General features: G+C 54.9%; 10 protein-coding genes across 10 annotated transcripts; 4 read left to right on the forward strand and 6 right to left on the reverse strand.

The window, feature by feature from the left end:
- Positions 1–642: 642 nt before the first annotated feature.
- Positions 643–3206, reverse strand: BBK36DRAFT_66540 (hypothetical protein; the record flags this gene model as incomplete). The annotated part of the gene is made up of 3 exons (XM_024898466.1): positions 643–1503; positions 1573–3054; positions 3105–3206. The coding sequence occupies 3 exons, from the start codon at positions 3204–3206 to the stop codon at positions 643–645; spliced, it is 2445 nt and encodes an 814-aa protein (XP_024748357.1).
- A 1335-nt stretch (positions 3207–4541) lies between these two features.
- On the forward strand, positions 4542–6924 carry BBK36DRAFT_1169820 (DUF298-domain-containing protein; the record flags this gene model as incomplete). Its single annotated transcript, XM_024895368.1, has 6 exons — positions 4542–4628; positions 4982–5025; positions 5766–5897; positions 6101–6183; positions 6249–6426; positions 6489–6924. The coding sequence occupies 6 exons, from the start codon at positions 4542–4544 to the stop codon at positions 6922–6924; spliced, it is 960 nt and encodes a 319-aa protein (XP_024748358.1).
- A 642-nt stretch (positions 6925–7566) lies between these two features.
- Positions 7567–8098, reverse strand: BBK36DRAFT_1122142 (ribosomal protein S6; the record flags this gene model as incomplete). The annotated part of the gene is made up of 3 exons (XM_024890911.1): positions 7567–7867; positions 7967–7998; positions 8075–8098. The coding sequence occupies 3 exons, from the start codon at positions 8096–8098 to the stop codon at positions 7567–7569; spliced, it is 357 nt and encodes a 118-aa protein (XP_024748359.1).
- Positions 8099–8396: 298 nt separating this feature from the next.
- On the reverse strand, positions 8397–9671 carry BBK36DRAFT_1135655 (squalene/phytoene synthase). The gene is made up of 2 exons (XM_024892716.1): positions 9482–9671; positions 8397–9385 (listed from the first exon to the last, which is right to left on the reverse strand). The coding sequence occupies exons 1-2, from the start codon at positions 9604–9606 to the stop codon at positions 8413–8415; spliced, it is 1098 nt and encodes a 365-aa protein (XP_024748360.1). The 5' UTR covers positions 9607–9671; the 3' UTR covers positions 8397–8412.
- Positions 9672–9941: 270 nt separating this feature from the next.
- Positions 9942–13523, forward strand: BBK36DRAFT_1122495 (hypothetical protein; the record flags this gene model as incomplete). The annotated part of the gene is made up of 3 exons (XM_024890952.1): positions 9942–10151; positions 10260–13387; positions 13445–13523. 3 exons carry the CDS (start codon positions 9942–9944, stop codon positions 13521–13523), a joined length of 3417 nt encoding a protein of 1138 aa, XP_024748361.1.
- A 1206-nt stretch (positions 13524–14729) lies between these two features.
- Positions 14730–14927, forward strand: BBK36DRAFT_1169823 (hypothetical protein; the record flags this gene model as incomplete). The annotated part of the gene is made up of 1 exon (XM_024895369.1): positions 14730–14927. The coding sequence occupies one exon, from the start codon at positions 14730–14732 to the stop codon at positions 14925–14927; it is 198 nt and encodes a 65-aa protein (XP_024748362.1).
- An 864-nt stretch (positions 14928–15791) lies between these two features.
- On the forward strand, positions 15792–16898 carry BBK36DRAFT_1203989 (NAD(P)-binding protein; the record flags this gene model as incomplete). Its single annotated transcript, XM_024897291.1, has 3 exons — positions 15792–16198; positions 16260–16402; positions 16467–16898. Exons 1-3 carry the CDS (start codon positions 15796–15798, stop codon positions 16896–16898), a joined length of 978 nt encoding a protein of 325 aa, XP_024748363.1. The 5' UTR covers positions 15792–15795.
- A 6-nt stretch (positions 16899–16904) lies between these two features.
- BBK36DRAFT_1121776 (hypothetical protein) lies at positions 16905–17309 on the reverse strand (the record flags this gene model as incomplete). Its single annotated transcript, XM_024890865.1, has 1 exon — positions 16905–17309. A coding segment is annotated over one exon (405 nt), but the record flags the coding sequence as incomplete, so codon positions are not given.
- Positions 17310–18989: 1680 nt separating this feature from the next.
- On the reverse strand, positions 18990–21567 carry BBK36DRAFT_1088679 (hypothetical protein; the record flags this gene model as incomplete). Its single annotated transcript, XM_024888995.1, has 2 exons — positions 18990–21060; positions 21143–21567. Coding segments are annotated over 2 exons (2496 nt in total), but the record flags the coding sequence as incomplete, so codon positions are not given.
- A 446-nt stretch (positions 21568–22013) lies between these two features.
- BBK36DRAFT_1160272 (hypothetical protein) lies at positions 22014–27004 on the reverse strand (the record flags this gene model as incomplete). Its single annotated transcript, XM_024894277.1, has 2 exons — positions 22014–24560; positions 24620–27004. The coding sequence occupies 2 exons, from the start codon at positions 27002–27004 to the stop codon at positions 22014–22016; spliced, it is 4932 nt and encodes a 1643-aa protein (XP_024748366.1).
- Between the last annotated feature and the right edge of the window lie 310 nt (positions 27005–27314).

Raw genomic sequence — 27314 nt, forward strand, 5'->3', positions numbered from 1 at the left:
CTTGATATTGCCTTTTGGATGGAATGGCCAGCATGGTAGAGTGGTGTTTAGGGGTTATGCTTTTTTCCCTTGTCGTCGTTTCTTGGCTTCCTTGTAGACGGGTTGCGTTATGAGTTGCCCTGGGGCTGTTGCATTCCATGACCAGAAAGTGGCGTGGCTTTCCTTACTTTCTTTGGGTCTTTAATTCTTCGACGTCAGGGATATGATGCATTAGGAGTTGGCCATAGATATCCAGTAGCAAACCTAATTGGTTGCTTTTTTTTTTTTATATCTTCCTTTCCATGTTCCTCCCTGATCATGCTTCTCCCGTTCTATACCTTTTTAGATCTGCATTCTTCAGTAAGTACTACTCTGGTATCTACTATCAGATGTCTTGTTCTATACTCTCAATGAAGTGTGTCATTATGTCGAATATCAAATGCCATGAATCAATCTATCATAAACTGTCATATATGGGGTACATTTAACTCGCTATTCAAACACATTGCCCACATGGAAAAAGCAAACTCGATGTCCCCTTTTTGTTCGTCTCTAAACAAATAGATTACCCCTCGCTGCCCGTTTGCTCCTATATATCCCAACAATGATGAAAGACGAAGAAGAAAGAATCATGACGCCTCCTTATAGTAAAAGAAAGATGCTTCATCTCCTCCTCGAAGACCTCGTTCGTCCAAGTCCTTCTGACGGTATCCCTTCTGCAGAAGCACCCGTCATCCTGCTCATAAGCATGGCCTTGGTCTCCATTGCTTCTGGATCGCGATACCCGAGCTGCGTTGCCGGCGGAGACTGCTGCCTTCTCATCTCTTCCTCATCGTCGTCTTCTTGTAGAGCGCGAGGCGGATGAGCTGCGCCGTCGATACTGGCGGCACTGCTCGCGTTGGAAGCGTTGCTGATTGCCCGGCCGAGGATCTTCTGCCGGCGACGGCGCAGGACGCGCGCATCGGGGAGGTCATGCGTTGCGGCTTCGGAGCCGGTGGTGAGGTCGGATAGGGCGGATGTGAGGCCCTGGCGGAGTTCGGCGGCGGCGGCAAGCTGGCGTTGCTTTTCGAGTTGTTCGGCGGATGGCGCTCCTGCTGCTGCCGTTGTTGCTGTTTCGGGAGGTTGGGGAGTTTGATTTGCGGGTTCAGGGGGTGGGATTGATTGCTGCTTTGGCTGTAGTGTATTTGGGAGATCCCTTGGCTCAGAAGCGGCAGGAAGACGGCGAGGCGCTGTGTTTTGTTCTTGTTCTTCGATGGGAGGCAGCTTGGCTGGCGCGGATATGGTGCGGGCAACGGGGCCCTTGGCTGCGGGCTGCTTTGGCGACACGTTGAGCGCGGCCGACGATAGTTCGGATAGAGCGAGCGCCGTTTCAGCCGGATGTGTTCGCGCCGTTATGAAATCTGCCGATGTTACGGGTTCGAGCGTCTGCTTGGCGCGGCTTCGTCCAGGGGCGTTCTTGTCAAAGGCGGTTGTGTCGACGCCCGGCTTTGCTACGGGTTTCGTCGTCACCGGCGCCTTTCGGGGCTGCTTTTCTGTTTCCTCCTCCTCCTCATCATCATCATTGACAAAGGGGTCTCGTGGATCTCGCTTGACGCGGCGTTTCTTGAGTTCTGGGTATACAAAGTCTTGGATGGGAACCAGGCTGCCGCTGGATATGCACTCCCACAGCCAGTCCGCCGAGACAACAGGCACGCCCCAGTCAAGTGCGCACTTGAGCTTCTCCTTGCGCATCGCCAACAAGGATTTGCACACGAGCACGTTTGTTGACCGCCGGAATGCCTCTTCATACTTGCCTCCCAGCTGAGCCACGCTTCTGGCGACTTGGTTGAGCTCGATCCCGGTGAAGGCGGCGCTGCACACGGTCAAGCTCGAAAAAGCAGGGATGGGGAACATGGGGAACGGCCGTCCCAGGACCTGCTCGTTGGGGCTGAAGAAGCGCTTGTTGTGAAGGCAGTTTTCGATGTAGAACTCGGTGACGACATGGATGTGTTCGTTTGGCAACTCGGGGTGGGTGTCGGGCTGTGAAGTCTGGGGAACTATGAGGAATCGGTAGTGCTCAGGGTCTGTTGGCTGAGATAGCATGGCGGGAGACTGCAGGGATGAGGCGATGCTGCCGCCGAGAGTCACGACAGTCTGCTCTAAAATCGCCGCTCTCTGCTGGGGGAATCCATGGACGACAAAGACGCAATTGGCAAAGACACCTTGCTCCTCCTGTGCGAGAGAGTATCCTGGCTGAGTAGGGACTTGTGAGGCGGGGGCTGGGGCTGGGGCCACTGCTGGTGCTCCAGGCGGATTCTCGTGGGCAAAGGAGTACTCTCTTGAAGCCGATCTGCCTAATATGTCTCCCCAGAGATCGTTTCTTTGCGAGCTCATCTTCATGCTGGCAGTCTTGCGAAGCTTTCGCATTCCTTCGTCTCGCCCGCCGCCGACGACGGCTGACCTTGCTCTCTTCCCTAGAGACGACCTTTTGAGATCCTTCTTCACCCAAGCGCCAACGCCCTGTTCCTCCGGTGGCAATAGCGGATCAAACTTGGATTCTTCCAGGATCATGCCGCGTTCGACACTCTGTTCGAGCCAGTCCAGAGTGACCGTGTGCAACCCCCACGCCTTGGCTGCTGTGAACTTCTTGCCCTCGGGCTTGCTGACGATCAGATGCGAGCACCTCCTAGTCAAGTCGCCAGTGTATCGGCCGCCGTTCTGCGTAATCATCTCTGCAATCTTGTCTCTCTCGTCGCCGAATCCCGTCAAGCATATCAGCAGCGATCCGCGGGCCGCGGGCGATGTGTCCTCCTGCGACGATGGCTCGGCGCCGCTCGTCTCCAATGCTTTCAGCTGGTACCTCTTCTCCAGGGCATCAAGGTCAATCTCATCGTCGTTCTTCCATAGCTCGTTGACGGCGTTGATCCAGGCAGCGTCCATGGCCTTGATGTCGGTCCTCTCGCGGGCGACATGGCGATACTTGGGGGTATCATAATCGCCGACGACGAGATGCGTGACGTCGGGAGTCAGGTCGTATTTGTGCACGCCGCCGAGCTCGGCCACCTTTTGGGCAATGTCTGTCTGCTCCGGATATCGCTGTTAGTGGCGTAGAAGAGAGGGATTGTTATCGTGATGCTTCAACGAACCCGCTGGTCTGGTGGGATACTGGTGCAGCACACAATGACGCCCTGGAACGGCACCGAGGGGTCGAAGCCGGAGCCCTCATTGTCTGAAGAGTGCGAGGCCATGGTTCATGACATGACCGGCTGGATCACGCACAGGAGCAGGTTGCGGCGCATGCAGCCACTGTCTGCTGCTTCGGCCGGTGATGGTTGGAATTTCTGTGGAAATGGCTGATAGCAACTTGAAGACGGGCGATAAGAGACAGACGCGTCTCGGTGCATGTACACAACCGATGCGCGTTGATTAGAGTGGTCCGCACTGTGTTTGCTTGCCATAATGGAGCTGCTGCTGGAGTGGGGCATGGGGAATCCAGGGTCACTCAGTGGCTCAATCACAGTGCGGCGCTATTTGATCGCTCTAGCTTCAATATCAGACCAACAACGTACATGTAAAAGAGCAGACGCTCGACGCACTCTGGAAGAAGGGACCTCGCTGACTCGGGGCACTGAAATTTGGATGATTTATGTTGGTGAACGCCCAATACTCAGAAGCTTGAGAGGGATATATCTATATGAAACATGAAGAGAAACCATTCCTTCACTACATGTCCGTTGACCCTCTCTCCACATGCAAGGCCAGCAGCGTCCATGTCTTGCATGCTGAGACTTGCTGGGCATCACTGGAGTACTTGATCTATCTCTACTGCTTGAGTCTATGGGACAAACTCATTATAATTTCTATGCCAGCAGTGTAAGGCAATTTGACGTAATCATCAGACATGCTCTTCTCAACGGAGCAATTTGAGGTTCTTACAAACACCTCGGCTCTCCAGAGCCTCGCCACTACAGCAGTCAACACCGCTGCAGCCAGTTAGGCACCTACCTGCATCTCTGCCTACGGCCCCAGCGCCCCAGCGGTACCTCTTAGCTGCCCAAACACCGGGAACCCCACCATCGCAGCCTTGCGTGAGTCGATTCCAATCCGCTTCTCTGCTCTCTGTCAACGCAAGCAGAACCACCAAGCTGCGAGATTTCTCCTCCTCCCCCGTCGCCGCTCGATCTCTTCTGCTTTGTCCTCTTTCACTTCTCGCCTGATAGCGGACAGAAGCACTCGATCCGCCGCTGTCTTACTTGCGTCGTCTGCAGCTGCCCTCGTGCACAGCAGCTTTCCGCCACCAGTCGAACGTTGCGACTTGTCGACATCTGCGACCTTTCCACGACGACACCGCACGATCGATACGCTCGCCAATAGCGAACCTCGTCTCCTGCAGGCAACGGCCTATCACGATACGCTAGACCTACGACGTTACCGCCCACGACGCCCGGCGCTTGGTGACTCGGTGCTTCAAAGGCTTTACTCGACAGCTTCAGCTCATTACCGCACAGCGACCGACGCCCAAAGGGCCTCGTGTGACCCGGCAAACGCAGCCAACGCTCGTCGACCTTCCTTTTCTCGCTACAATGCCTCCCCCTTCGTCGGCGCAACAGAAGGTGCTGCTTGCGCAGTTCGTCAGCCTCACTGGGGTTACGGAACGGCAGGCGACTCGGGTACGTCAGATACCTAACCAACACCAACGTTGCTTTTGCCCTGGGTGCTTGCTATGCTTGCCGTCCTCGCTGGTGGTCCGGCCGAGCCCAACGGGGATCTCCCCTCCATGCTCCCAAACAAACCTGACACGTCCCACGGCTACGTCTCGCTTGGGCTCATCCCGGATCAATGGGCCGGGATTAAATCGGGGCATGAGGCTGGCATGAGGCTGACCCTGTTTGCCGGCCCTTTCGGCTTCAGGCGCCTGCTGGACGTGAGGCCGGATCCGCGGCAAAGCAACCGTGCATCCCGATGTGGTGCTTCCATGTCCTGCAACCCGTGAGTTCGGTCACTGACACGAGGATGTGAGCAGTATCTCAAGTCGACTGGCTACAAGCTTGAGGAAGCCGTGGATGCGTAAGTACTCGCTATCATAATCATAAGGCCCCCGTCCTTTTGCTTTCCACGTCCCCTTGCGAGCCTCAAATCTCCGCCTTTACTTTTCCCGATATGCTGCCCCCTCCCCCTCGCCCGTCCTGGCCATCGGATATTCCTCGAATCAGACTCTCCACGGCGCTTCTCGGACAATTTCGCTGTGAGATGATGCATCGCCAGGCTCCCAATGTTGTTATCGGTGTGGATTGCTTGTGGGGGTCCCACTAAGGCGAAGCCCGCCCGCCTTGTCGGACACTCACCAGAGTATGGCCGAGCGCCGCCGATGCTACTGAAACAGAGACGTCAGAAAGCGACAGCATGCCAAGATGTTACCTTGCAAGATCGTATCCAATTGCTGGCTTCCGGATGCCTCAGAGCCTCTGTTCTGAGAAAATTACACTGGCTCGCCGGCGTGTCCAGACTCTAGGGGGTCATTCTCTGATCGACATCGAAGCCGCACCCTCGTCGAGACTGCGTTAATTTGCACCCTCGCCGTCCTCGTCTTTGAGTCCCTCGGTCTGCTCCTCGGTCTGCTGCAGCCACTTCGTCTTCGACTGACAAGACGCTTTGCATTTTCCCGTTTACTCCGAATTCGAGATCTGGATCTGCACGCATTGGCAATATCCGGCCTGGCTACTAAGTGCATCACTCCAACTGACCAGCGAGGACGACGACGACGACCCAGCGCTCCGGGACGCATGCATCCCGTGGATCAGGCCCAGTATGATGCTGGGTTGGAAAGGCGTCAAACAGAATCTGCCGTCCAAAGTCGCAAAGGCCGTCCCCCAGTGGCTCTCCAAGAAGAAACGGGAGAAGCATGGCGCAGATGGCTCTGCCGCGGATCAATCTGGACGGTACAATTTATCTACGCCTGGCTGGGTCATCGGGACGGGGCATCATGATCTTCATAAAGGGGGAGGGGGACTACGCTGGTCGAGATGACTATGGCAATTTGCTGCTTAGTGGTGGCATTGCATACCTCGTTCCTTTCTCTCTCACACCACTGGAACACGATGCACGACCTGCACGGCGGCAGCTGCTAACGTGATGCATCTAGGTATTTTATGAACACGGCCAATGAGGGCAAGGGACCGTCTCCGTTGGATGCGAAGCTGGATGCGCTGTTTGACTCATTAAGGGGTAAGCTCTGATGCTTCTACCTGAACGATACCTTTCCTGATGCTTACCGATCAACCCCTGTCTAGATGAAGAAAACGACGAGAAGGACCAGCTGGAGCTGGAGTCGACCATGAACTATCTGGGCGAGAAGCTCAACATCAGCTTAGAAAACGCCGAGTTATTCGTAGTGCTGGAGCTGCTGCAGGCCCCGAGCGTGGGCGAAATTACCAGAGAGGGTTACATCAACGGCTGGAAATCAAGCGGGTAGGTTAATGGGAAGCGAAGGAGTTATTCGCAACACAACGATTCTTGCTTACTCTTAGCAGGGTCGAGGCATCGCATCAGGAGCACGCCAAACATGTACGGAACCTCATCTCCAACCTGTCGCGTGATCCGGCGCTGTTCAAGAAGGTGTACAGATACGCATTCGTCGCTGGCCGTGAAAAGGACCAAAAGGCTCTGGCCTTGGACAACGCCCTCATCTACTGGAGCATGCTATTCTCAGCCCCTGGCATGGTATGGAAGGGCAAACACGACTGGTTGGAGCTGTGGAAGACGTTCCTGGGCGAGAAGTGGACCCGATCTGTCAACCGCGACATGTGGAACATGATTCTGGAGTTTGCCCTTAAGAGTATCAATGACGAGTCATTGTCCTTCTGGAGCGAGGACGGCGCATGGCCGAGCGTCATTGACGACTTTGTCCAGTGGTGCAGGCAAAGAGGCGTCGGAAAGCCCGAGACGATGGAAGTCGATGGCCAATAAGACCATGGGTCCTGATGACCGCATGCAACAACTGCCTGGGATTACTACGTATCCATACGCCATTTACGAGAATGGACGAGGGTCTCATCTTTGGTATGCAGGCCGATGCGAGTTGCGCTTACATTTGGAGGTTGAGATGGAGGCTGGCTGGCCATGATGCTAGAAGCCTTACTTGATGAGCCTGATTATGGCAGTCCAGCCCCTGCACCTTTGAATTCTGCAATGGCATAGATTTTGAGCGACAAATAAAGAACCATGGATCGACTTGAGTTGGAATTGGCAGGCTTTGTTGTTATTTTTACCCATACCCTAGCTACTAAAGCATAGCTACATTTCGAAGAGCCGTCTATCGTCGCCCATAGCATGTGACATTTGTCGTTTCCCATGCAGACATCCAAGGATATGTACAGAGTATATCGGATGCTTAAGTGCCCTTTTCTTCCACCAATTTCTTGTCAGGCATCAAACGTTCCCTTCCCTGTTGGCACTTCCTCTTTTTTGGACATGATCATAATCTTACACGAGGTATACACCCGTACGTACACCTCCAATAGCTGGTCGTGTCTTCATTTGATCCCAATCTCTGAGGGGCAAACGACACAACCAATCTTTCGTAACTCCCCTTCTCTCTTCATTCATTCCTCACGCCTCACTGCCCTGCGTCCTCCACTTGGGCGGCCCGAACCTCGACACGGTCTCAAGCTTGCCGTCGCCCAGCTTGACGTGGGCGGCGCGGATCATGCGCGGCTCGAGGCGCAGGGTGGAGCGGACGTCGTGGTGGACGGCGGCGGAGGAGTCGTAGCGCATGACGAAGTAGTGGCCGTGGGTGTGCTTCATCTGGTGGACGGAGACGGGCTTGGGGAGGGAGAAGACGCCCCAGTTGGAGAGGCCGCGGATGACGCCGCCGTTGCGGAGGACGAGGGAGCCTACTGTTTGGGCGATTCTAACTCGTGATGTTAGGGGGGGGCGTATGTTGTTTGGGATTTTGGGGGTGAGGGTTTGGGCTTGGAGATTGAAATGAAGCTTGGGATGTTGGACGTACTCTTTTACCTCGGTGAGGTTGCCCGGCCGGACCTAGAATGGCGGTTAGCAGGGCTGTTGAGTAGAAAAGAGATGTGTATTGTTGGAGGGGAGGATGGGATTGACTCACAATGGCTATCAGTTCGTAGAGCATCTTTGCGACGGCACCTACGAGCGGTTCTGGAGGATGGATTTGGAGGGACATGCGACTCTGCGTGGAGGGTGTTGAAATTCTGAGCGGGATGGCATGCCGAGGTTCTGCCGTGGTGAGGGTGGTGACGGAACTACCCACTCAGCCCACTGTATGGAGACGGAGTTCGTGTGCGGAATTGTGCATTTAGCCGTCTAACGGGAAAGCATACACCGAGATGCAATTGGCTTTGCGTATAAGAAATCGAATGGTGACAATGCTATAGTTACAGTGATTTTGGTACAAGTCTATCAATGTGTTGAGTATGCGGTATCTGGCTATATCCTCTCCTTGGACAGAGCTTGCCAGATCCCCCACGGCAGCCTCCATCCGCCCGCTCTGACGGCAAACGGGTCAAAGTTTGCCTTTTCCAGGCTCAGCAGCCATTGGGCCGCTGGCACGGCTTCCAGCAAGACTCCGAAGCCTCTCCGCACATCCCGCGTGGCATCGCTCTCCTCGTCGACATAGTGGTGCTCGCCCTCGCCTTGATGCTCAAACTCGTGACCCGCGTCCTGCCCCGCCTTCAACCGCTTGAGCATCTCCCGCGCCGTGATGAGATGGTCATTGGCGCGCGTAGCCACCTTGAAGATGGCGTCCTGCAGGCCGGGCGCGCTGGGCCCCTGGCGGAAGACCTCCTCCTCCTTGACACCCTCCTCGGCCATGACGTCGAGGGGCAGCAGCAGGGCCTGGCTGCGGCTCGGGGTCTCGAGGCCGGAGGGCGACCTGACGGGCTGTGGGGGCGCGGCGAGGACGGGTACTCCCCGCAGGACCGCGACGATGCCACACGCCTTGCCGATATGGCTGGCCAGGTGGTCCACGTGCATAGACCGCAGCGGCATGGATGCCAGAGTCGCATACATGATCGTGGAGTACGTGTTCTCGGCATAGTCCTCCAGGCTGGCCAGGGTCGCGAAGGGCCGATTGTCCATGTGCCTCTCGCGCGTGCGGATCAGGCGCGAGACCCAGAATTTCATGCTCTTGGTCGACGACGAGCCGCCGCCGGTCCGCTGCTCCAGCTCGCGCAGGGCCTTGTGCAGCAGGATGCAGATTGGCTCGCGCGGGGGCTGCCCGGCAAAGGTCCTGTCGATGGCGTCGTGCCAGAACTTGACGCGCATGGCGCCGATGGTGGGATTCGACACCATCTCGGGCAGCCGGACGAGCTCGAGGTTGAGGGCGCGCAGGGCCGCGTACGTGTCCTGGACGGGGGGAGGCATGAAGCGGCGGATGAGGTGAGCATCGTAGTCGCTTGTCCTGCAGATGGGGGATGAGCCAATTGCGTGTTAGAAAAGCTGTGCCAGCAGTGATAAGGGGCCGTCTGGATGCTGGATTGGGGAGAAGAAGCCGTACTGAAGCTGCTTCAAGCAGTATCGCCGAGCTGATTCGACGTCGGTCTCCGTCACGAAGCCGCGACAGCCCCGAGGAGCTGAGACGAGCCTTTTCAGGCCATTGCCTAGAGCGCTGGGACGATGCATGCAGCCACGAATTCACAGCCCGAGACTCGTCAGTCGATTGCCACCATCGTGGTGATGCCTGGGCGAGAGTCGCATTGCATTGGCCGCTATTTTTTTCTGGAGTATTTCCAGTGACGAAAGAAGCTGCGTTTTCAATGCTCTGATACGGGCAGCTTATGATTGGCCAGCCTATTACTCCGACGGACAAATGCGGGGCCCTCTTTAAGTGGGATGACGCGGTCATGTGACCTCTCTACACGGTTCGCGACATGTCAGAGACGAGTCGCGTCTCCCGGCAGATTTGGGCTGCCAGATGCGCGTGTCACGGCTTTTTGTGACGTGCTGGACTTTTGCAGATGGAGCTGGGATCCTCGCAGGAGCCGCCGGTGAAGAGGCGCAGATTCTTCAAGGATCCAGATGAGGCGTCGTCTGATCCGGTGGCGTTTAGTCCGAAGCGCGAGTACAGCTCGTCGCTGGAGCCGAGGCGCTTCTTCAAGACTGAGGACGAGGATGAGGAGGACGAAGTGATACCGAAGGATGAAGCGATACCGAAGAAGGAAGAGGATGTCGACGACTGGGAGCCGGAGAAGAGACGAAGCATCATTCGGAGCGCCTCGGGCTATCGTGACGATGGCGCTGCTTCGGGTGAGTCGACGCCCTCAGAGCGGCAGCAGACCACATCGAACGAACCCACAACACAGCACGAGTCTTCGGCCGTGACCTTTGATCGAGACACGTTTGAGAGCTTTGTCGGATGCAAAGTTTCCGCCAACATCCTGCGTACGATTCAGCAACACTGCGGAAACAACCTGGAGCGAGCCGTCAACATGTACTTTGACGGCACCTACAAGAAATTGATGGCGAAATCGAAGCCCGCATCTTCTGGCTTAAGCCGGACACAGTCGACAGACGGGCCCAGTCAGCCGTCGCCGCTTCCCATCCGACGCAACATACCATCTGCACGATACGTGGGCGCTTTTGGCGTTGAGGGATGGGCCACCAGAAGCGGCACGAATCTCTTGAAGCACGGTGAAGCCGTCAGGATCGAGCGCCAAAAGATACAGCCTCCTCTGCCGCCAAAGACGAAGCCCCGGCTTGGAGCTCCTCCTACTCCGGCCAAACCAAATACGGCTGCCTCGAGACGGGTCGACGTTATCGTGCGATTTACGAACCAGATGGGCCAGGAAATTGGGCGTCTGGCCAAGGATACGGCCAACTGGGTGTCGACGCTGATGGACCAGAAGATTTGCAAGTTTGAGGGAACATGCGTGTACTGCCCCGAGCGTGCGCGAACGAACGATACTGTTTTCCTCCAGCTACGATGCTACCTGCTCGACTCTGCCTTTGTCGACCGAGGCTTCGCGCCCGCGGGCGATGCTTCAGCGACCTGGTTCGAACAACAGACTGAAACGGCGCAAGAGAAGGAACTTCGCCTGAGACAGGTTGCCCTGGTCAGGCTGTTTCAGGAGATCAATCTTCAGCCCGTCGTCGCCAACGCTGCCGCGAAAGACGGGAGGTCGGGGCTTCTCCAGGCTGCCGAGATGGACGAGCAGAAGCAGAAGGACTCCAAAAAGGCGGCTGCGAATGGTAGCAAGGAATCTGGGAACTCATCACCGTCTGACGAGCCGGAGGAGGGAGAGGAGCTCGAACAGGACCAGCTCGACGCGCTCTACAAGAAAGCCCAGACATTCGACTTTAACATGCCTGAAGCTGAGCCGGCGAGCACATTTGCCATGACGCTTCGACCATATCAGAAGCAGTCCCTGCACTGGATGATGGCCAAGGAAAAGGATGAAAAGAGCCATAGGGAACCCTCGATGCATCCGCTATGGGAGGAATATGTGTGGCCCATCAAAGACGTCGACGACAAGGATCTGCCTTCAGTAGAGGGACAGTCCAAGTTTTACGTCAACCCGTACTCTGGCGATCTCTCCTTGGATTTTCCAGTTCAGGAGCAGCACTGTCTCGGCGGCATCCTTGCTGATGAAATGGGGCTGGGAAAGACAATTCAGATGCTCAGCCTGATTCACACGCACCGATCCGAGCCTTCACAAAGCGCCAGAGTCCCTTCTTCTGTGGACGGATTGAGCCAGCTCCAACGATTGGGCAAGAATTCGTCAAACGTACTGGATGCGCCTCGCACAACGCTGGTGGTTGCCCCAATGTCCTTATTGTCACAATGGTATAGCGAGGCCGAGAAGGCTTCCATGGCGGGCAGCATGAAGATTCAGCTCTACTATGGTGCTGAGAAGGCAGTGAATCTGCAGGCTCTTTGCTCCGGCTCCGGTGCACCCGATCTCGTCATCACCAGCTACGGAGTTGTTTTGTCAGAGTACACCAGCATTGCCGCGAAGAACGGCGACAGGTCTTTCCATACCGGCATTTTCTCTCTCAAGTTCTTTCGCGTGATTCTTGACGAGGCGCATTACATCAAGAACAGGGCATCCAAGACGGCGCGAGCGTGCTACGAGATCTCAGCGGACCATCGATGGGCACTGACGGGCACCCCTATCGTCAATAGACTGGAAGACCTATTCAGCTTGGTGCGTTTCCTGGGCGTTGAGCCGTGGAACAACTTTTCGTTCTGGAAGACCTTCATCACCGTGCCGTTTGAGTCTGGCGACTTTGTGCGCGCCTTGGACGTGGTGCAGACCGTCCTGGAGCCACTGGTGACCAGAAGAACCAAGGACATGAAGACGCCAGACGGCCAGCCACTGGTGCAGCTCCCGCCGAAACAGATCGAGATCGTTGAGGTGGAGTTATCCAAGCCGGAGCGAGACATCTACGACCACATCTTCAACAAGGCGAAAAATACGCTTACCAGGAATGTCGAGGCCGGAACGGTGCTCAAGGCCTTCACGACCATCTTTGCTCAGATTCTGAGGCTCCGTCAATCGTGCTGTCATCCTGTTCTGGTCCGCAACAAGGACATTGTCGCCGACGAAGAAGAGGCGGGCGCTGCGGCTGATGCGGTGACGGGCCTGGGCGACGATATGGACCTCGAGTCGCTGATCACACAGTTTACCGCCATCACAGACGAAGCCTCCAATGACAGGCAGACATTCGGGGCGCACGCCCTAGACGAGATCCGGAATGAAGCGGAAAAGGAATGCCCCCTTTGTTTCGACGAGCCGATGAATGAGCAGATTGTGACTGGATGCTGGCACTCTGCGTGCAAAAAGTGCTTGATGGGCTTTATCAAGCACGAGACAGATCACGCGAGGGTGCCGAGGTGCTTCAACTGCCGTGCACCGATCAACCAGCGAGATCTGTTCGAGGTTGTACGCCACGATGACGACGAGGAGGCGTTTGCTTCGGCGAAGCCGCGTTTCAGCCTCCAACGACTCGGGCTCAACTCGTCCTCTGCCAAGATTGCCGCTCTGATATCGGAACTCCGGGCACTGCGTCGAGAGCGTCCGAATATGAAGTCCATTGTTTTTTCACAGTTTACGTCCTTTCTCACACTCATCGAAACTGCCCTTAAGCGCTTCAATATCAAGTTTCTGCGTCTCGATGGCAGCATGACACAGCGGGCCCGAGCAGCGGTGTTGCAACAGTTTACAGACAGCAAGGGCTTCGTGGTGATGCTGATGAGCCTGCGTGCTGGAGGCGTGGGCCTGAACCTCACGAGCGCGGGGCGCGTGTTCATGATGGATCCGTGGTGGAGTTTTGCCGTTGAGCTGCAGGCGATTGATCGGGTGCACAGACTTGGACAGCAAGATGAGGTGGTGGTGAAGAGGTTCATTGTCAGGGGGACTGTGGAGGAGAGAATGCTGAGGATCCAGGATAGGAAGAAGTTTATGTGAGTGCTGCCAGAGGACAATTGGTTCACGTTTCAGGAGGCTAACCAGATTCGCAGCGCAACGTCACTGGGTATGATGAGCGATGAAGAGAAGAAGCTGCAGCGCATTGAGGACATCAAAGAACTCCTCAGCTAGACGACACAACCACGGGACACGGTGTTAGAGATGGCATGATGGTGCGTTACTGCGGTGGCTACCGCATCTGACGGTCTCATTACATGGCGCATGGGTTTGCTTGAAGCATTGGAGGCATGGGATCATTTGTGTTTACATGGCATGGCATATGATGGGGAAAAGAGTGTATATATGATTGGCTTGTCATGGCATTCGAGTGATTTCACTCGATCACGGAAACGGATAGACCTGCAGGTCGAGTCAAGGAGAGATGGGCCCCCGTCTGGGGTAAAATACTACGATGCATACGGGCCGGGAGAAGAGGACCCTGGAAGCATCAGCTGCCAACGAAGTTGTAGCATCCAAAGTTGCTATCTGAACGTGACATGCGGGCATCTTTCCGGTGTTGCAACGACCATCACCGAGCGGCGCATGAGGGCCCAGGATGATCATTGCGGTATACGGGAGAGACTCCACCGCCGTCCCCGGTGAGGCTTCCTGGTCAATATAACTTTATCTGCTAGGGTTGTTTCAGGGACAGGCGATGGGGTTGGCAGTTGGGGATAATACGAGTTGTGGGAGTTGTGTGGTTGGCTTGGTTCCCTCTAATAACCTTTGACATTCCTTCAATCGGAACATGTACGCAATGATCGTGCTGTTAGTTCCTACTGTGCTGATGATGAATCAGTGAATCGAGTGAAACGGCGTTGTGTCGTTGTATGAGCGTTGCATGAAGTCCACCGACAGAGCGCCATCCAGGGGTCCCCCCCGGTCTAAAAAGGGGCGGGGCCAAATTACATAGCACCCGAAATTGCCGGGCCAGGGGTCCTCAGCCCATTACGAAAGGCGACCCGTCCCTTTGTAGCAGGGCCCTCTCGAGGTGGAAGATGCTGTCATATGCTTTGTACGAGCTTCGCGCATCGAATGGCTCATCAAAGCAATACGAGGTAAGTGAGCTGTGGTTTCCGGGGCCTAGTTGACTCCTTTTTTTGCGGGAACTGGGAGCATTACGAGTCGTAGATACAAGGAATAATAAATACAGTGATCACCCCGGATGCGGGCGGAAAGGAGAAGGGGAAAGATTCTCTTATGCTTTTCCACCATCTCCAGTCGCTCATTTAGAAATACCTACGAACAAGACACACACAGTCCTTACCGAGGTCGCCTCAAAACAAAACAAACTACATCACATCTCCACCGAAAGATTTTCCATCAACAACTCCAAAAATGCAGTTCTCCGGTCTCACCTTCATCGTCGCCGCCCTGGCCGGCCTCGCCGCCGCCGCTCCGGCTCCCACCGTCGACGGAAAGCTCGTCTGCGGCGAGACAAAGGGGACTGTGATTGGGTGCCCGTTTGGCCAGATCTGCCTGCTTGCGCCGGGGGCTGATAAGAAGTCTGCCATGGGAATCTGCCAGGCTCTCTGAGTTGGTGGTGAGTTTGCTTCTGGCTTATCTGCGGTGTGTTGTTGTTGTTGTTGTTGTTGTTGTTGTTGTTGTTGTTGTTGTTGTTGTTGTTGTTGTTGTTGTTGTTGTTGTTGTTGTTGTTGTTGTTGTTGTTGTTGTTGTTGTTGAGAGAAGCTCTGGATTGCTGACTGGGGTTTTGTGGCTAGGTTTTGGCGAGGAGCATGAGCGGATGCCGAGGATGGGCGTGAGAGGTTGGATGTAATGGTTTGATGGAGATGAGATTTATTGATTCAAGCGATTATACATACGACGATGCAATATAATACCAATAATACCTCCAGCCTAGAGCATCCCAAGGACAGAATCTCCTATGAGGTGTCGCGACGCAGTGTCTATTGCATGACAGAACCGGAGTCTAAAATCTATCCAAAATACGATGCTTAAATCCATTCATATCGGCGACGGATCGATGGATCGACGCCTCCGGAGCCATAGAGTTCTGACAGTGCAGAAGGAGACTTGGCTCGTTTAGGCATGTCGAGGGCTCGCAGTCTGGGGCTAGGAATGAAGTTGAGTCTTGTTACTCGATTTGACCATGAGTGGATGCTGCGAGTTGTCGATGCTGACGTCTTGCGGGAGCTTGTATTTGCATGTCATACATTTACGCATGTGGACCTTGTAAGTGGGGAGTCGGTGCAGTTTGGTGGCGATCTTGGTGATGTTTGTATTATTTCCTATTTAGGCAATAAGCAGGTTGCGCGAGAAGTCACTCGCTGCCATGAGAAAACTATTTATTTCGCACACTTTCCTCATGATCGTTTGTGTGAAATCTCTGGTATTCAGTAGAGAATTGGTTTCTTTTGGCTATCTGAGCAGAGAGCTTTTCGCAATGGATCGTTACGCCGCCGCTTATGCCTCTCGCAACGGCCCTGGAGACGCTCGTCCAACCGCCCTCCAGATAGTCCAAGACGAGTTTCAGTACCGTACCAATGATGCAAGTCCCTTGTCAGGACTCACCATTGTCGTAACTGGTGCAACGTCTGGCATTGGCTATGAGACTGCTCGGGCTCTCTACGCCACAGGGGCAAAGCTCTTCATCACGGCGCGAGATGCCGCCAAGGCGAAGCGAGCTATTGACAAGATTGTGTCGAGTGTCCTTCCATTCGAAGGAAGACAGTACCAAGATATTGAGGTCGTGCATATGGACATGGATTCCCTTGCGTCTGTAAGACAGGCAGCAATGGAGCTTCTCGAGAGGGCGGAGACTATCAACGTCTTGATCAACAACGCCGGTATGTATCGAACCATCCTGCCTCCAAATCATCCAGACAACTGACAATGATTCCGATACAGGCATCGCGGCCGTTCCTTTCGAACATACAAAAGACGGCTTGGAGCGCACCTGGGGCATCAACTACGTGGCCACATTCCTCCTCACGCACCTCCTCCTCCCGCGTCTCGAAGCAAGCAGCTCCCCGACCTGCCGCTCCCGCATCGTCAGCCTGAGAACCGCCGGGCAGACTCTTCCCAACCCGCATCGACGACACAAACTTCGAAAAGACGCCAAATGATCCCATGTCTGCCTACGCAACGTCGAAGCTGGCCGTCATATACCATGCCAACTATATCGACCGGCACTATTCCACTCGTGGGATTAGAGCTGTGTCGGTCCATCCGGGGCTCATTCACACCCCGATGCTAGACAGGTATGATGAACTGGGTAGTAGCAAGCCGGTGAACTCGCCGCCTGGATACATGGAGGAGCTCAAGACCGCTGAGCAAGGCGCTGCCACGACTGTCTTTGCGGCGATTGCGTCGTGTTCGGAGAATCAGGGGGGTGTTTATCTGGAGAATTGCGCGTATGCCAAGGAGGCTCCTCAAGATTTGGGTCCGATGGATGGCGGATATGCGCCGTTTGCATTTGACGAGGAGGCGGAGGAGAGACTTTGGAAGGATACGTGCAGGTCGCTGGGGGTTCCCGAGTCATTGTGACCTAAGTTATGACTCAGAAGGGGTGGAAGAAAGAATGAATGAGGTAGCAGATTTGACGAAGAGTTGTGCTTCTCCTCGTTTCTTGCGCCAGGTATTTGAAGATGCAATGAGGTCCCAGCATCCATCTAGCACATCGTGCCATTTGTGAGCGAACTCCTCGGTCACCTCCCAGTTGCGTGTGTCCCACGAGTTTTCGCCCCAGATCATGAAGCCTGGGCGGCTACAACTCAGCTGTAAACGTCCGGCTCCGGTAAGATCCTCGCAGAGCTCGGTTTCAAAGTCCCAGTCTTCCGAGGCACATGCCAACTTCTGGAGGACATTGTCACGGAAGCGCGGGAAAGGGATCAAGTCCAGCCACGGGTGGTGAATCTCTCTCTGCTGTAGGTCTGTGGGCTGCAGATTCATTGGTAGGCATGATTGTATCGGTGACGTGTCCTGGGAAAAGCTTGAGAGGGAATCATCCTGGCAAATGGCGCCCCACGGATAGCTGAGGAGGTTGGCATTTGCAATCAGTCCACGTAGGATATTGTTGTGGACAAGAGTAAGAAGGCGGTGGTCAGGGGGGAGGATCGAGTCGCTTGCCAATGCGAAGTGAGCGCCACACGGAGGACGCGGCTTCGATACGGGACAAGGCTCTTTAGACAGGAGGAACTTGTTATGCTGGACGAGGACTGCCTTGACAATGTGCTTGTCTTGCTTTGCTTTGGCTGCTTCACGGAGACCTGTAGGATCTTTATAAGTATCTGCGAACAGACCATACGAAAATGCAGCTGATGGCAAAGGAAGATGGCTTACGGTAGTTGTGCTGCGCTCGACGATTCTGCAGCCGGCGTCTCTCTACAGAACCAGCAGAGCGTGATTGAGGCTTAGTCTCTGGTATCTCTGGCCTTTCCATGGTGCTTTTGCGTGCAGTTTGGCTTGGTTGCTTCAGTACCAAGTCTCGTGTCTATGAAGAGGCGATGGATGATTTCACTCCGGAGTTTGGGGGGGTAAAAGCCGAGGCTGAGGTATGAGTTGTCTCCGCGTCTAACTCGCCCAAGAGCTGTGATTATTTCCAGAATAGGAAATAAGCATGCGACTGTTATCTCAATGACAGCTCACAACAGCTTTCGATTGTCCTTCTCTCCATTTTATTTCATCTTACAAGTCAACACCTATGAGAGTTCAGAACTGCCATAAACTCCCAGATTGCCAAGTCAAGTGCTAGCTATATGCACGTGTGCTGCTTTTTGAAGCAAACGCATGCCCCTGCTAGTAATGATATCAGTTCCAACAAGTAGGGGGCTTGATACCCATATCCGCAGGTCGACATATTCCAAGCCTCTCATCCGCGAGAACGGATAGAACAGAGCCGCGAAAGCTCTCGCATCTGTTAAGATAATCCTCGAGCCTTTCATCGGTAATAGCATATCTCGCGGGCTGGTCATCCGTAGCCTCTGTGATAGTGTTCTCAGCCAGAATGTCGATGTCTTGGTCCAGAAACCGGTAGCGGCGCTCCCTTTCAGTGGGAAAACCCCTTTCGATAAGAAAGCGAGGTCTAATGTGAGGCTTGCTGCTCTCTGCCTCTAGTAAATGCTGGGCGCGAATAGCTTCCGGCATTTCATTCTTCCAACGAGAGGGAATTGCTTTGAAGATATTTTCGATCAGATACCTCAGATTCACTTCCGATATGACGGTCACTCCAGTCTTTAGGAACAATCCAACCTCTGGTTCGCCGTCTGGATCACCACTCCTCATCAGGCTATCGAAAGGCAAGTATTTAAAAACGTAGTGGTCTTTGCCGCCTGCGCTCTCGTATATGGTCGTCCAGTAGACAGCAGTCCGTTTGTACAGATCCGGTGCTCTTTTCAAAGCAGCCAACAGCATACGCATATGCTCACCAGTCACATCTCCCCTGAATAGCGCGCTAATGCATATTTTGATCGCGGCACTCAAGGTCGATTCGTACGGCGCATATAATTCAGATCGCCACCAATATTGAAAGCAGGCATTGAAGAGGCAAATGTCGATGGAATTCATGTCAACGCCGAGGGTCGAAAGACATTCTTCGAGATCTAAATGCTTCCAAATGTTGCTGAAGCTGTACTCGTCCTTGAGACTGTATCCTCGCATGACTTCCCGTAGCAGGACGGTAGCGTGAGACGCACCTCTGCTCTGCATGCGTGATTGTAGAACCCCTTTGAAGGCTGGGTCAGCGAAGAGCAGAACATCAAAGGACGGAGGCGGATACCAGTCTGGTCTATTATCCCATGATACCAAGCGAGCTGCAAAGAGGCTCTCGAGATCGCTCAGCAAGTTCATGACCATGACGCTCCGCGACGACGAATCCTGAGCCAAGAAACGGCCCAGTATCCAAACACAATAGTGCAGTGGGCCACCAAGGCATGTCAGATACTGGGTCAAACGATTTCCATATTCCAAAGTCCGAAGCTGGCACAGAATGAGGGTTGCAAGTTCCAGCTGTATGCAGCTTGTCTGGCTCTGTGCTATGATAGTCCTCCCAGCCTCGGACTGCACAAAGAAGTCAAGCAAGGTTCTATGCAGGAATTCCACCCCCGATGAAAGATGTTTCCTGAGTTGTGCGTATTCCAGTCTCACGCTCATATTGCGGACAACGCCGATGTAACGGTTAACAAGCAGTCCAGCTGTTTTGATGGGAACGCCCAACGCCACATCGGCACAGTCCTTGTCAATGTCCGAAACCGAGGGCTGATGTGAAGCGTTGAGCATTTTCCCTCTCAAGGATTCATTTCCGTCGAGCATGAGAATGAATGGGGTCATGTGGAATTCAAAAGAAAAGGAAACGCTTTGGACGAAGTCTTCAAGCAGCGCGTTGTGTGTGATGAGCAAACTGAAGTATCGAGCTGCTTCCTGTTGATAAATGGCCTTGTCTTCGCCAAGTCTGTCCCACATCTCCGCGTAAAGGTCCTCAAGCTCGGATGGCAGCTGCTTCAGGCGTGAATGGATCTTATCCTGGCCATCGTTGTTGCGCAGTCCTCTCTTTACACTTTCAAGCGCCAGGACGAGCCAAAGGAATACACCCTCAGCCTTGTCGACAAGTAGGTCTCTCAAGTTTTCCAAGTACTCTGACGGATATCTCTCGTTAGAAGGCGGCATTTCTGCCCGCGCATACTTCATCATATCATCCCTAGTCAAATCCTCGAGCTTGAATCCGTCATTTCGAGAGAACTTCCGTCGGAAGACATCCTCGCTGCGGCTGGAAATACACAGCTTGACATTATGCAGGCCAATAAGAGAATCAAGCCAATGGAGAGTCTTTTCCGTCTCTGCCGCTTCATCAAGACCATCAATAAGTAAGAAGACTGATCGGTTGCACTGCTTTAGTATGGAGTAAAAGACCGACTGCAACTGTGTGATTTCCCAGTCTCCTACCGTGTCTTGTCCTCCAGCAAATGGAAATTCCGACAATACATGGCCCACTAGTGTGTGGTCGCCGGACAGCAGTTGATGATTCAAAGAGCAGAGTAGCCCTCGGAGATTCTTTTGCAACGGGTTTCCCGGCTTCCAGAAGAAGTGCGAGACGGTCAGGGTGTTGGGCCTCCATCTCTCGAGCACTATTTGCGTCTTCTCGTGCTGAAGAATGAACTTCAAGAGCGTGCTTTTTCCAGAACCAGGCTTTCCTTGGATCCAAAAGACTTTTTTCTCAGACTTTAGCCAGGTGATGAAGCCTTTCCATGCTGTCGCGACTTTAACTTCTGGTACCTCCGTATCAAGCAAGTCCGTATCAAGCGAGTCCGTATCAGGTGAGTCCGTATCAGGTGAGTCCGTATCAGGTGAGTCCGTATCAATGGAGTCCGTATCAATGGAGTCCATATCAATGGAATCATATATCAAAGTATAGGTTGCCTCGTGAGCAGAAGTGAGTCCAGTGCGCCGAGCATTCATTGCATCATATTTCAGACTGCCGAGGAGACGCTCTCTCTTCGCTTCATTGACCGCTTCCGTTTGAACATCGTTAATCTCTTGCCTCACGCGGTCCTCGGACTGTTGTATCTGCTCCCTCGTCTGGGTGCCATTGCGAGTGATGAGATGGGCCATGTCTGTGTGCCCTGCCGCCATCTGGGTGATGAAGTGCTTCATGGTATCCGAAAGCTGAGTGAAGATTTCACGCCGCTGAAGCTCAATAGCGTCGGTCTTGGTACTACCGAAATAGCAATTTGAGTATTAGCAACAGGAAATCACGTTGTCACAATAAGAACATAAACTTCTCATTGGAGGCCTACCATAAACGGACCAGAATATGGGTCTCCAAAGTCTTCTGGTGTTTGCAAAACTGGTCGTAAAGACCCGTAATCTTTCTTTTGCCAAAGATGAACTTGTATCCGGCGATGGCAGCTCTCTTGTAGTCCCCAGGCTTTTGGTATTTGGTGACCTGTCGAATCTCCTTTTGTAGCTCTTCTGCGGCTTTGCTGCACTTTTGAGCTGTTGCAAAGAGTTCCTTTTCCTCCTTTGTCCGCTGCCGAACAGAGCCGGCAGAACGATTCATCTCATCCAGCAGGGCCTTGATGGATGTTGCGTTTTCTTCCATCTGGCTGTCAGCAGTTGAGCGGCCCTCGTAGACGTCTTTGCAGACGGTCAAAATTTCTTTGGTAAACGAGATGACCTGCATGATGCTGCAGACCAATGACAAAGCTTCCAATCCAGACATTTTGGTAGAGTGTTTCCTGTTCAACAGGGCGATAGGGCGGCCGGGAAGAATAATCGAGATGGACAGGGTTGGGTTTCGGGCGGGGAAGATGATGCCAAGAAGCCTGATTTCCGCTTCCAGAGCCGTCAACGATGATTGGAAGATGGCCCTTACCCTGTGCATGCAGTTCATCAATGGGCCACAATCCAGCATCCAACTGAAATGCTTGACAAATGGGGAGGATAAAGATATAACGGTACCTTGCAGTCACGGGAAAGCCTTACGGCGGCCTGAATAGGATGGAGCGGCCTAAGAAAAAGATATCTAAATAGACAGACGGCCATATAGACGGACATATAGCTAGGGTTACACCTGGGCGATGTTATTGATCAAAGAAATGTGATTGTACAATTAAAGTATTCTAATAAATAGTCTTATATCCCTCTCAAAAACAACGCTCTTGATATCTATGGGGTCACCGTAGCCGGGGAAGTAGTAGCCTTGGTAGAAGTAGCCTTGGTAGAAGTAGCCTTGGTAGAAGTAGCCTTGGTAGAAGCAGAAGCTCCGGAAGGACTCCAGCCAGGCAGATGCTCAGCCACCATGGCCAGCGAGGCACACGTCTGCGCAACACCGCCAACAACCGTATACTCCAAATCGGGATCCATCAGCGTCGCCGCACCGCTATCCTTGTCACTCACAAGGAACAGCTTGTTCAGCTGCCCCTTGATGTCGCAAACAAACGGATAAAACACGTTCTGCATGCTGTCCATGGGCACAAGGACCGTCGCCCCCGCGCTCGTCACCACCGGGAACAGCGTAATCATCTCGGCGCCGATGGGGATGGCGTCCCAGGTGCCCAGGCGGAGACGCGAGGCGCCCACGGCGGCGATGGTGCTGGGGAAGTAGTACATGATGCGGCTGTCGGAGTCGCCGATGACCAGAGGCCGGGTGGAGTCCGCCATGAAGGTGGTGCCGTTGGTGAGGAGGTCCATTGAGACGGTGCTGTCGGCTGAGGAGACGAAGAGGCTGCCGTTGACGTGCGGGTTGATGAGCAGCTGGCCGGTTGCGTCCTTGATGGTGACGGCGATGGAGTCGTGGGGTCCGTCAGGGGAGCTGGTGCTGGTGGCAGTGGAAGTGGCATCGGTCGCGGTGGCATCAGTCGAGGTGGCAGTAGAAGCATCTGTAGCGGTAGCCGTCACAGAAGCCGTGACAGAGGCAACCGAAGTATCCGTGGCAGGGTCCGTGGGAGTAGGAGAAGCCGTGCGAGTGAGGGTATCCGGCATGAGGATCGGGTGGACATTGCCACTGGAGGTTCCAGTAGCAGTTCCGCTCGCAGCTTCGGTGGCGGAGGCGCTCATCGAAGCACTCACGGTCAGCGGCGGTGCACGCTCAAGGAGATGAATCTGCCTCTTGTGCGACGAAGAAAGCTTTCTATAGCTCCAGATGATGTTGCTCGATCCCGCCGCGGTGGGAGTTCCCGAACTGAACATCATACACTCGGAGGTGCGGAGCCACGACGGGAACTGTGAGAAGAAGTTGATGCCGACGCAGTTGGCATCGGCCCCGCAAGCGTTCACGCAGTCACCGACGTTGCTGGTCGTTATGACGTTGTAGATGGGTGCCGAGAAGATCAGGTTGCAGTTGGCTTGGAACGTCGCGCCGGTTGCAGAGCAGGACTGTCCGTCGCCGGCGGGACAGCTGAGGGAGGCGCAGCTGGCGCCGGCGGGGGGCACGGCGGTGACGCCGCCTGATGGAGGAGCGACGGTGGTGGCAGGGGGGGCGATGGAGAGGCTCTCGCCGATGCAGCCGGAGGCGAAGACGGGGGCGTCGTACTCGTCCAGGGTGTACGTGCCCTGGTCGATGTCGGAGAGGTCGAGGACGACGGTGTTGACCATGCCGACGCTCCAGTGGATGCCGTAGCAACCGTCCTCGGGGTCGGTGTTGACCTCGCCGTTGTTGACTTCGTTGGTGAAGTCGTATTCCATGCTGGCTCGAACGCCGGGGGTATCGACAAGCTTAATCTCCTTGTCGTACTTGCCGTTAAGGATGTTGATGCCGAATCCGAGGCTCACAGGGAGACCGAGGGTAGAGTTGACCGTCAAGCTGCCATCAGCCTGGACCGTGTCTCGAATGTTGGGCGTCCAGCCCGACTTGGAGGAGCTGCGAGGGTTGAGCGCATCCAGCGTCGCCGAGAGGGAAGTCCATTGCATGTCAGCGCCAACAAGGTACTGTCCAACAGCGCTGATGTCCAGATCCACCGAGATGCCCAGCGACAGCACAGGTCCGATGACGAGGATGTCCGGAATAGACAGTCCCGGCAGGCCGAGAGACAAGAAGTCGTACTCTGCCTTGGGGTTCCACTGCGCAAAGGCATTCATACCAAGGTAAAGTCCGGCATCCAGGTTGCCGTTCAGGGAGAGCTGGGCCTTGGTGAGGCCGTTGATGAGGGAGAAAGACGCGCTGCCGACGAGCTTGAGCTGGCCGTCGACGTGGCAATCGACACACCAGAACTCGACGCTAGGCTCCGGATCAGCCTCGCCGATGACGACGCCCTTGATCTTGTCGAGGGCCGCGTCTTGAGCATTCCAGTAATCACCCTTGTTGGGGGTCCAGGTGTAGAACTTGAAGCCATCGCCCCAGGGAGAGTCATCCAGCGCGCTCTGTGGCGGCTTAATGCTCACGGGGAAGTCGAATGATCTGTCATAGTCACCAGTGATGATGAAGGTAGCCGCTGCCAACAGCCCCTTTGCAAAGTTCGCAGCCATATTCAGAATTGAGCTTCCGAGGTTGCTCAGGCTGGAGGCGGCATCTTGGGCAAGGCCCGTGGCCATGTTGGCGAGACTGTTGCCAATGGACTTGGCACCATCAGCGACGGCGTTGTATGCCTTGGTTGCGGTGTTTTCAACCCAGGCAGCGGCCTTGCAGGCAAATGAGGGCCAGCATCGGCGTTCGAGAAGGGCGCGGGCCTCCACGTCACTGGCTGAGACTCCGGGGATGACAGCGGCAAATGTAGCCTATGCAATAACTTAGTCAATCACGTTTGTCTGTCCGGAGGGTACGAGAAGGCACTTACATCGAGATCATCGTCTTCCACGGAATAGTAGCCCAGCTTGTTGTTCAAGCGCAAATCAAAGTCAGGACCACAGTAGATCGCCGGCAAGCCGTTGACCTCGTCAGTGTCAGGCACAGTACAGCCATACGTAGACGCAAGTTCCGGGTTTGACTCAAGCGTCGGCGTAGACGTCTCGATAACACCAAAGTCGACGCCAACCGCCTGGGCAATATCGGAAACCGTCTCGGTTGACCCAGAGCAGCTGACAGACTTGGCACCGTCGTTGAAAGAAATGTGGCTCGCCACAAAGTAGACGTAGTGTCCGTCTGAGCTGCAGCCGGGGTCGGCGGTGATGATGATGAGGTTGTCGCTGTCGCCTTCGGCAGCCGCCCAGGACTGCTTAGCGGCGTTGTAGGCGTCTGCGCCGTTGAAGCTGGCGGACAGGGACCCTGAGCCACACTGGATGTTGAGGATGTTGGCAGAGTTGTCCAGGATGACCGAGGGATACTCAAAGGTCATGTTGACGCGGACGGTGGGGGCGTTGACGGCATCCGACGCATCAGACGGCGGGGCTGTGCTTCCAAACCAAAGCTGGGAGACCTCCTTGGGCTTGATGACATCGGTGCTTGAAACATCGACGTTGGGGGGAGCAAGGGGGCGGAGAGTCACGGTTGGCTGGGCGGGGAGCTTCAGGGGGCCAGCCGGGATGTCGAGGCTGCCTGGAACATCGGTTGTGATGGTAACATCATCAGTGGTGGTGGTCTGAGCTGCACTTGACGTAGCATCTGGGACACTTGTGGGAGCATCCGAGGTGCTTGTTGAGGTGTTGTCAGAGTTGGACTCGGTCGCAGGCGCTGAAGCGGATGAGGATGTAGTAGCTGGGACATCAGTTGAGGTGTTGGAAGCACCAGAACTAGTGCTGGAGGAGGATGTGGTAGCCGGGGCATCAGTTGAGGCGGTGGTAGCAGCAGGGCTTGTGGTAGCAGAAGAGCTAGTGGTAGCTGAAGAGCTGGTGCTAGAGGAGGTGACAGCAGAAGTGCTGCTTGAGGCAGCAGCACTGGTAGAAGTCTGAGAAGACTGAGAGCTGGTTGATGTCGACGACGCTTTGGTGGAGGTGGTGGAGGTAGTCTTCGAGGTAGAAGTAGACGTAGTAGTAGTCTTCTTAGTAGTGGAAGATGTAGTAGTAGTCTTCTTGGTGCTTGAAGACGTAGTAGTCTTCTTCGTAGAAGTCGACGTAACCTTGGTCGACGTCTGCGGCAACTTGCTGCTCAGCACAGCAACCTGACCATTGGCCCGCGCCGTAGCCTTGCCCACCGTCTTCTTCAGCCAGCACTCGCCATCGTGATAAGCAGCAGCAACACAGCCATTGGTCTGGTCACACCATGTGACGCAGCTGTTGAAGCTTTGGAGCTTCGCCGTAGCCATATCACCACCAGGCCGGTCGACGTTGCAGGCAACCGTGAAGCTTCTGCCGCTCGACTCCTTGATCTGCTTGCCGCTCAGGCTAGGGCAGAGGGACGGCGGAGGGTTCAGTGCCGAGTCGAGCACGGCCACCTGGCTGTTCGTCCGGAAGGTAGGAGCAGTAACCTTGCTCTTCAGCCAGCAGTGGCCGTCGTGGAAGACGGAGGCAACACATCCTTTGAACTCGTCACACCAAGCAACGCAGTCTCCAAAGTTGGCCACGGCCTTGTTCGACAGGTCACTGCCGGGACGGTCGGCGTTGCAGAAGACGGTAAACGTCCTGCCGCTCGTCTCCTTGATCTGCTGGCCGCTTGGGCCGGGACAGAAGGCCGGGCCGCTGGGCACCAAGGAGCTCAGCACAGCAGTGCTGGCCCCTGAGACGGCGACTGCGGGCTGCAGTGACTTCTTCAGGTAACAGGTGCCAGAGCGCCAGCTCGCAGCCACGCAGCCCGAGGTCTCGTCGCAGAGGTTGATGCAGTTGGCAAAGTCCAGCGTCTGGACGGACTTGATATCGCCATGGGGATGGTCGACGCCGCACTGGACGGTGAAAGTCCGTCCATCGGGGCCCTTGACCCGACTGCTGCCGTCTGCAGGGCAGGAGATAGGCTTGGGCACATATTGAGAGCGAACAGCGTTGGTGACTTTGCTGTTGGCGACGGCGGGCTGGACGGAAGACTTGAGCCAGCACGTCTTGCCCGAGTAAGACACGGCGCGGCACGAGGCCTGGGTCGAGCATACGTTGATGCAGTTTTGGAGGCTGTTGGCGGTGACGGACTTGTAGTCTCCGCCGTGGTGGTCGAAGCCCGTCTCTACGGCGAACTGGACGCCATTGGGGGCTCGGTATGTCGAGGTGGATCGGGCGGCGATCTCGTTGCTTTCGGCAGCCGGGATCGCATGACCCACGGCCTCTGTCGCCAGGAGGAGAAGCGCGAGGAAGGGACGCATCGCTTCTCAGGACGGAAAGCCGTTCGTTGAAGATGGGTTGACGAAGAACTCAAGAGTCCCAGGTGCCGGGCCCCTTGATATCTACATCTCAACATCGTCTCCCATATGGAGATCAGGAGAAAGAATTTCTCATACCACGGAGTACACCGTCCGGCAATGTGCGAGAATGAGCCCATTTTCCGTGAGAAGCATCACGGGACGTGGGAGGAAGCGTCGAGACTATCGATCAGCGCAGTGTGTGTGTTTGAGGCTATCGTGAGGATAGCGCCCAGACTATTGGTAGGTTCCATACGCCTATGACCAATTCCAC

The sequence above is a fragment of the Trichoderma citrinoviride genome (genome assembly GCF_003025115.1).
Source record: "Trichoderma citrinoviride strain TUCIM 6016 unplaced genomic scaffold BBK36scaffold_9, whole genome shotgun sequence".
In the NCBI taxonomy this organism is placed as follows: Eukaryota; Fungi; Ascomycota; class Sordariomycetes; order Hypocreales; family Hypocreaceae; genus Trichoderma; species Trichoderma citrinoviride.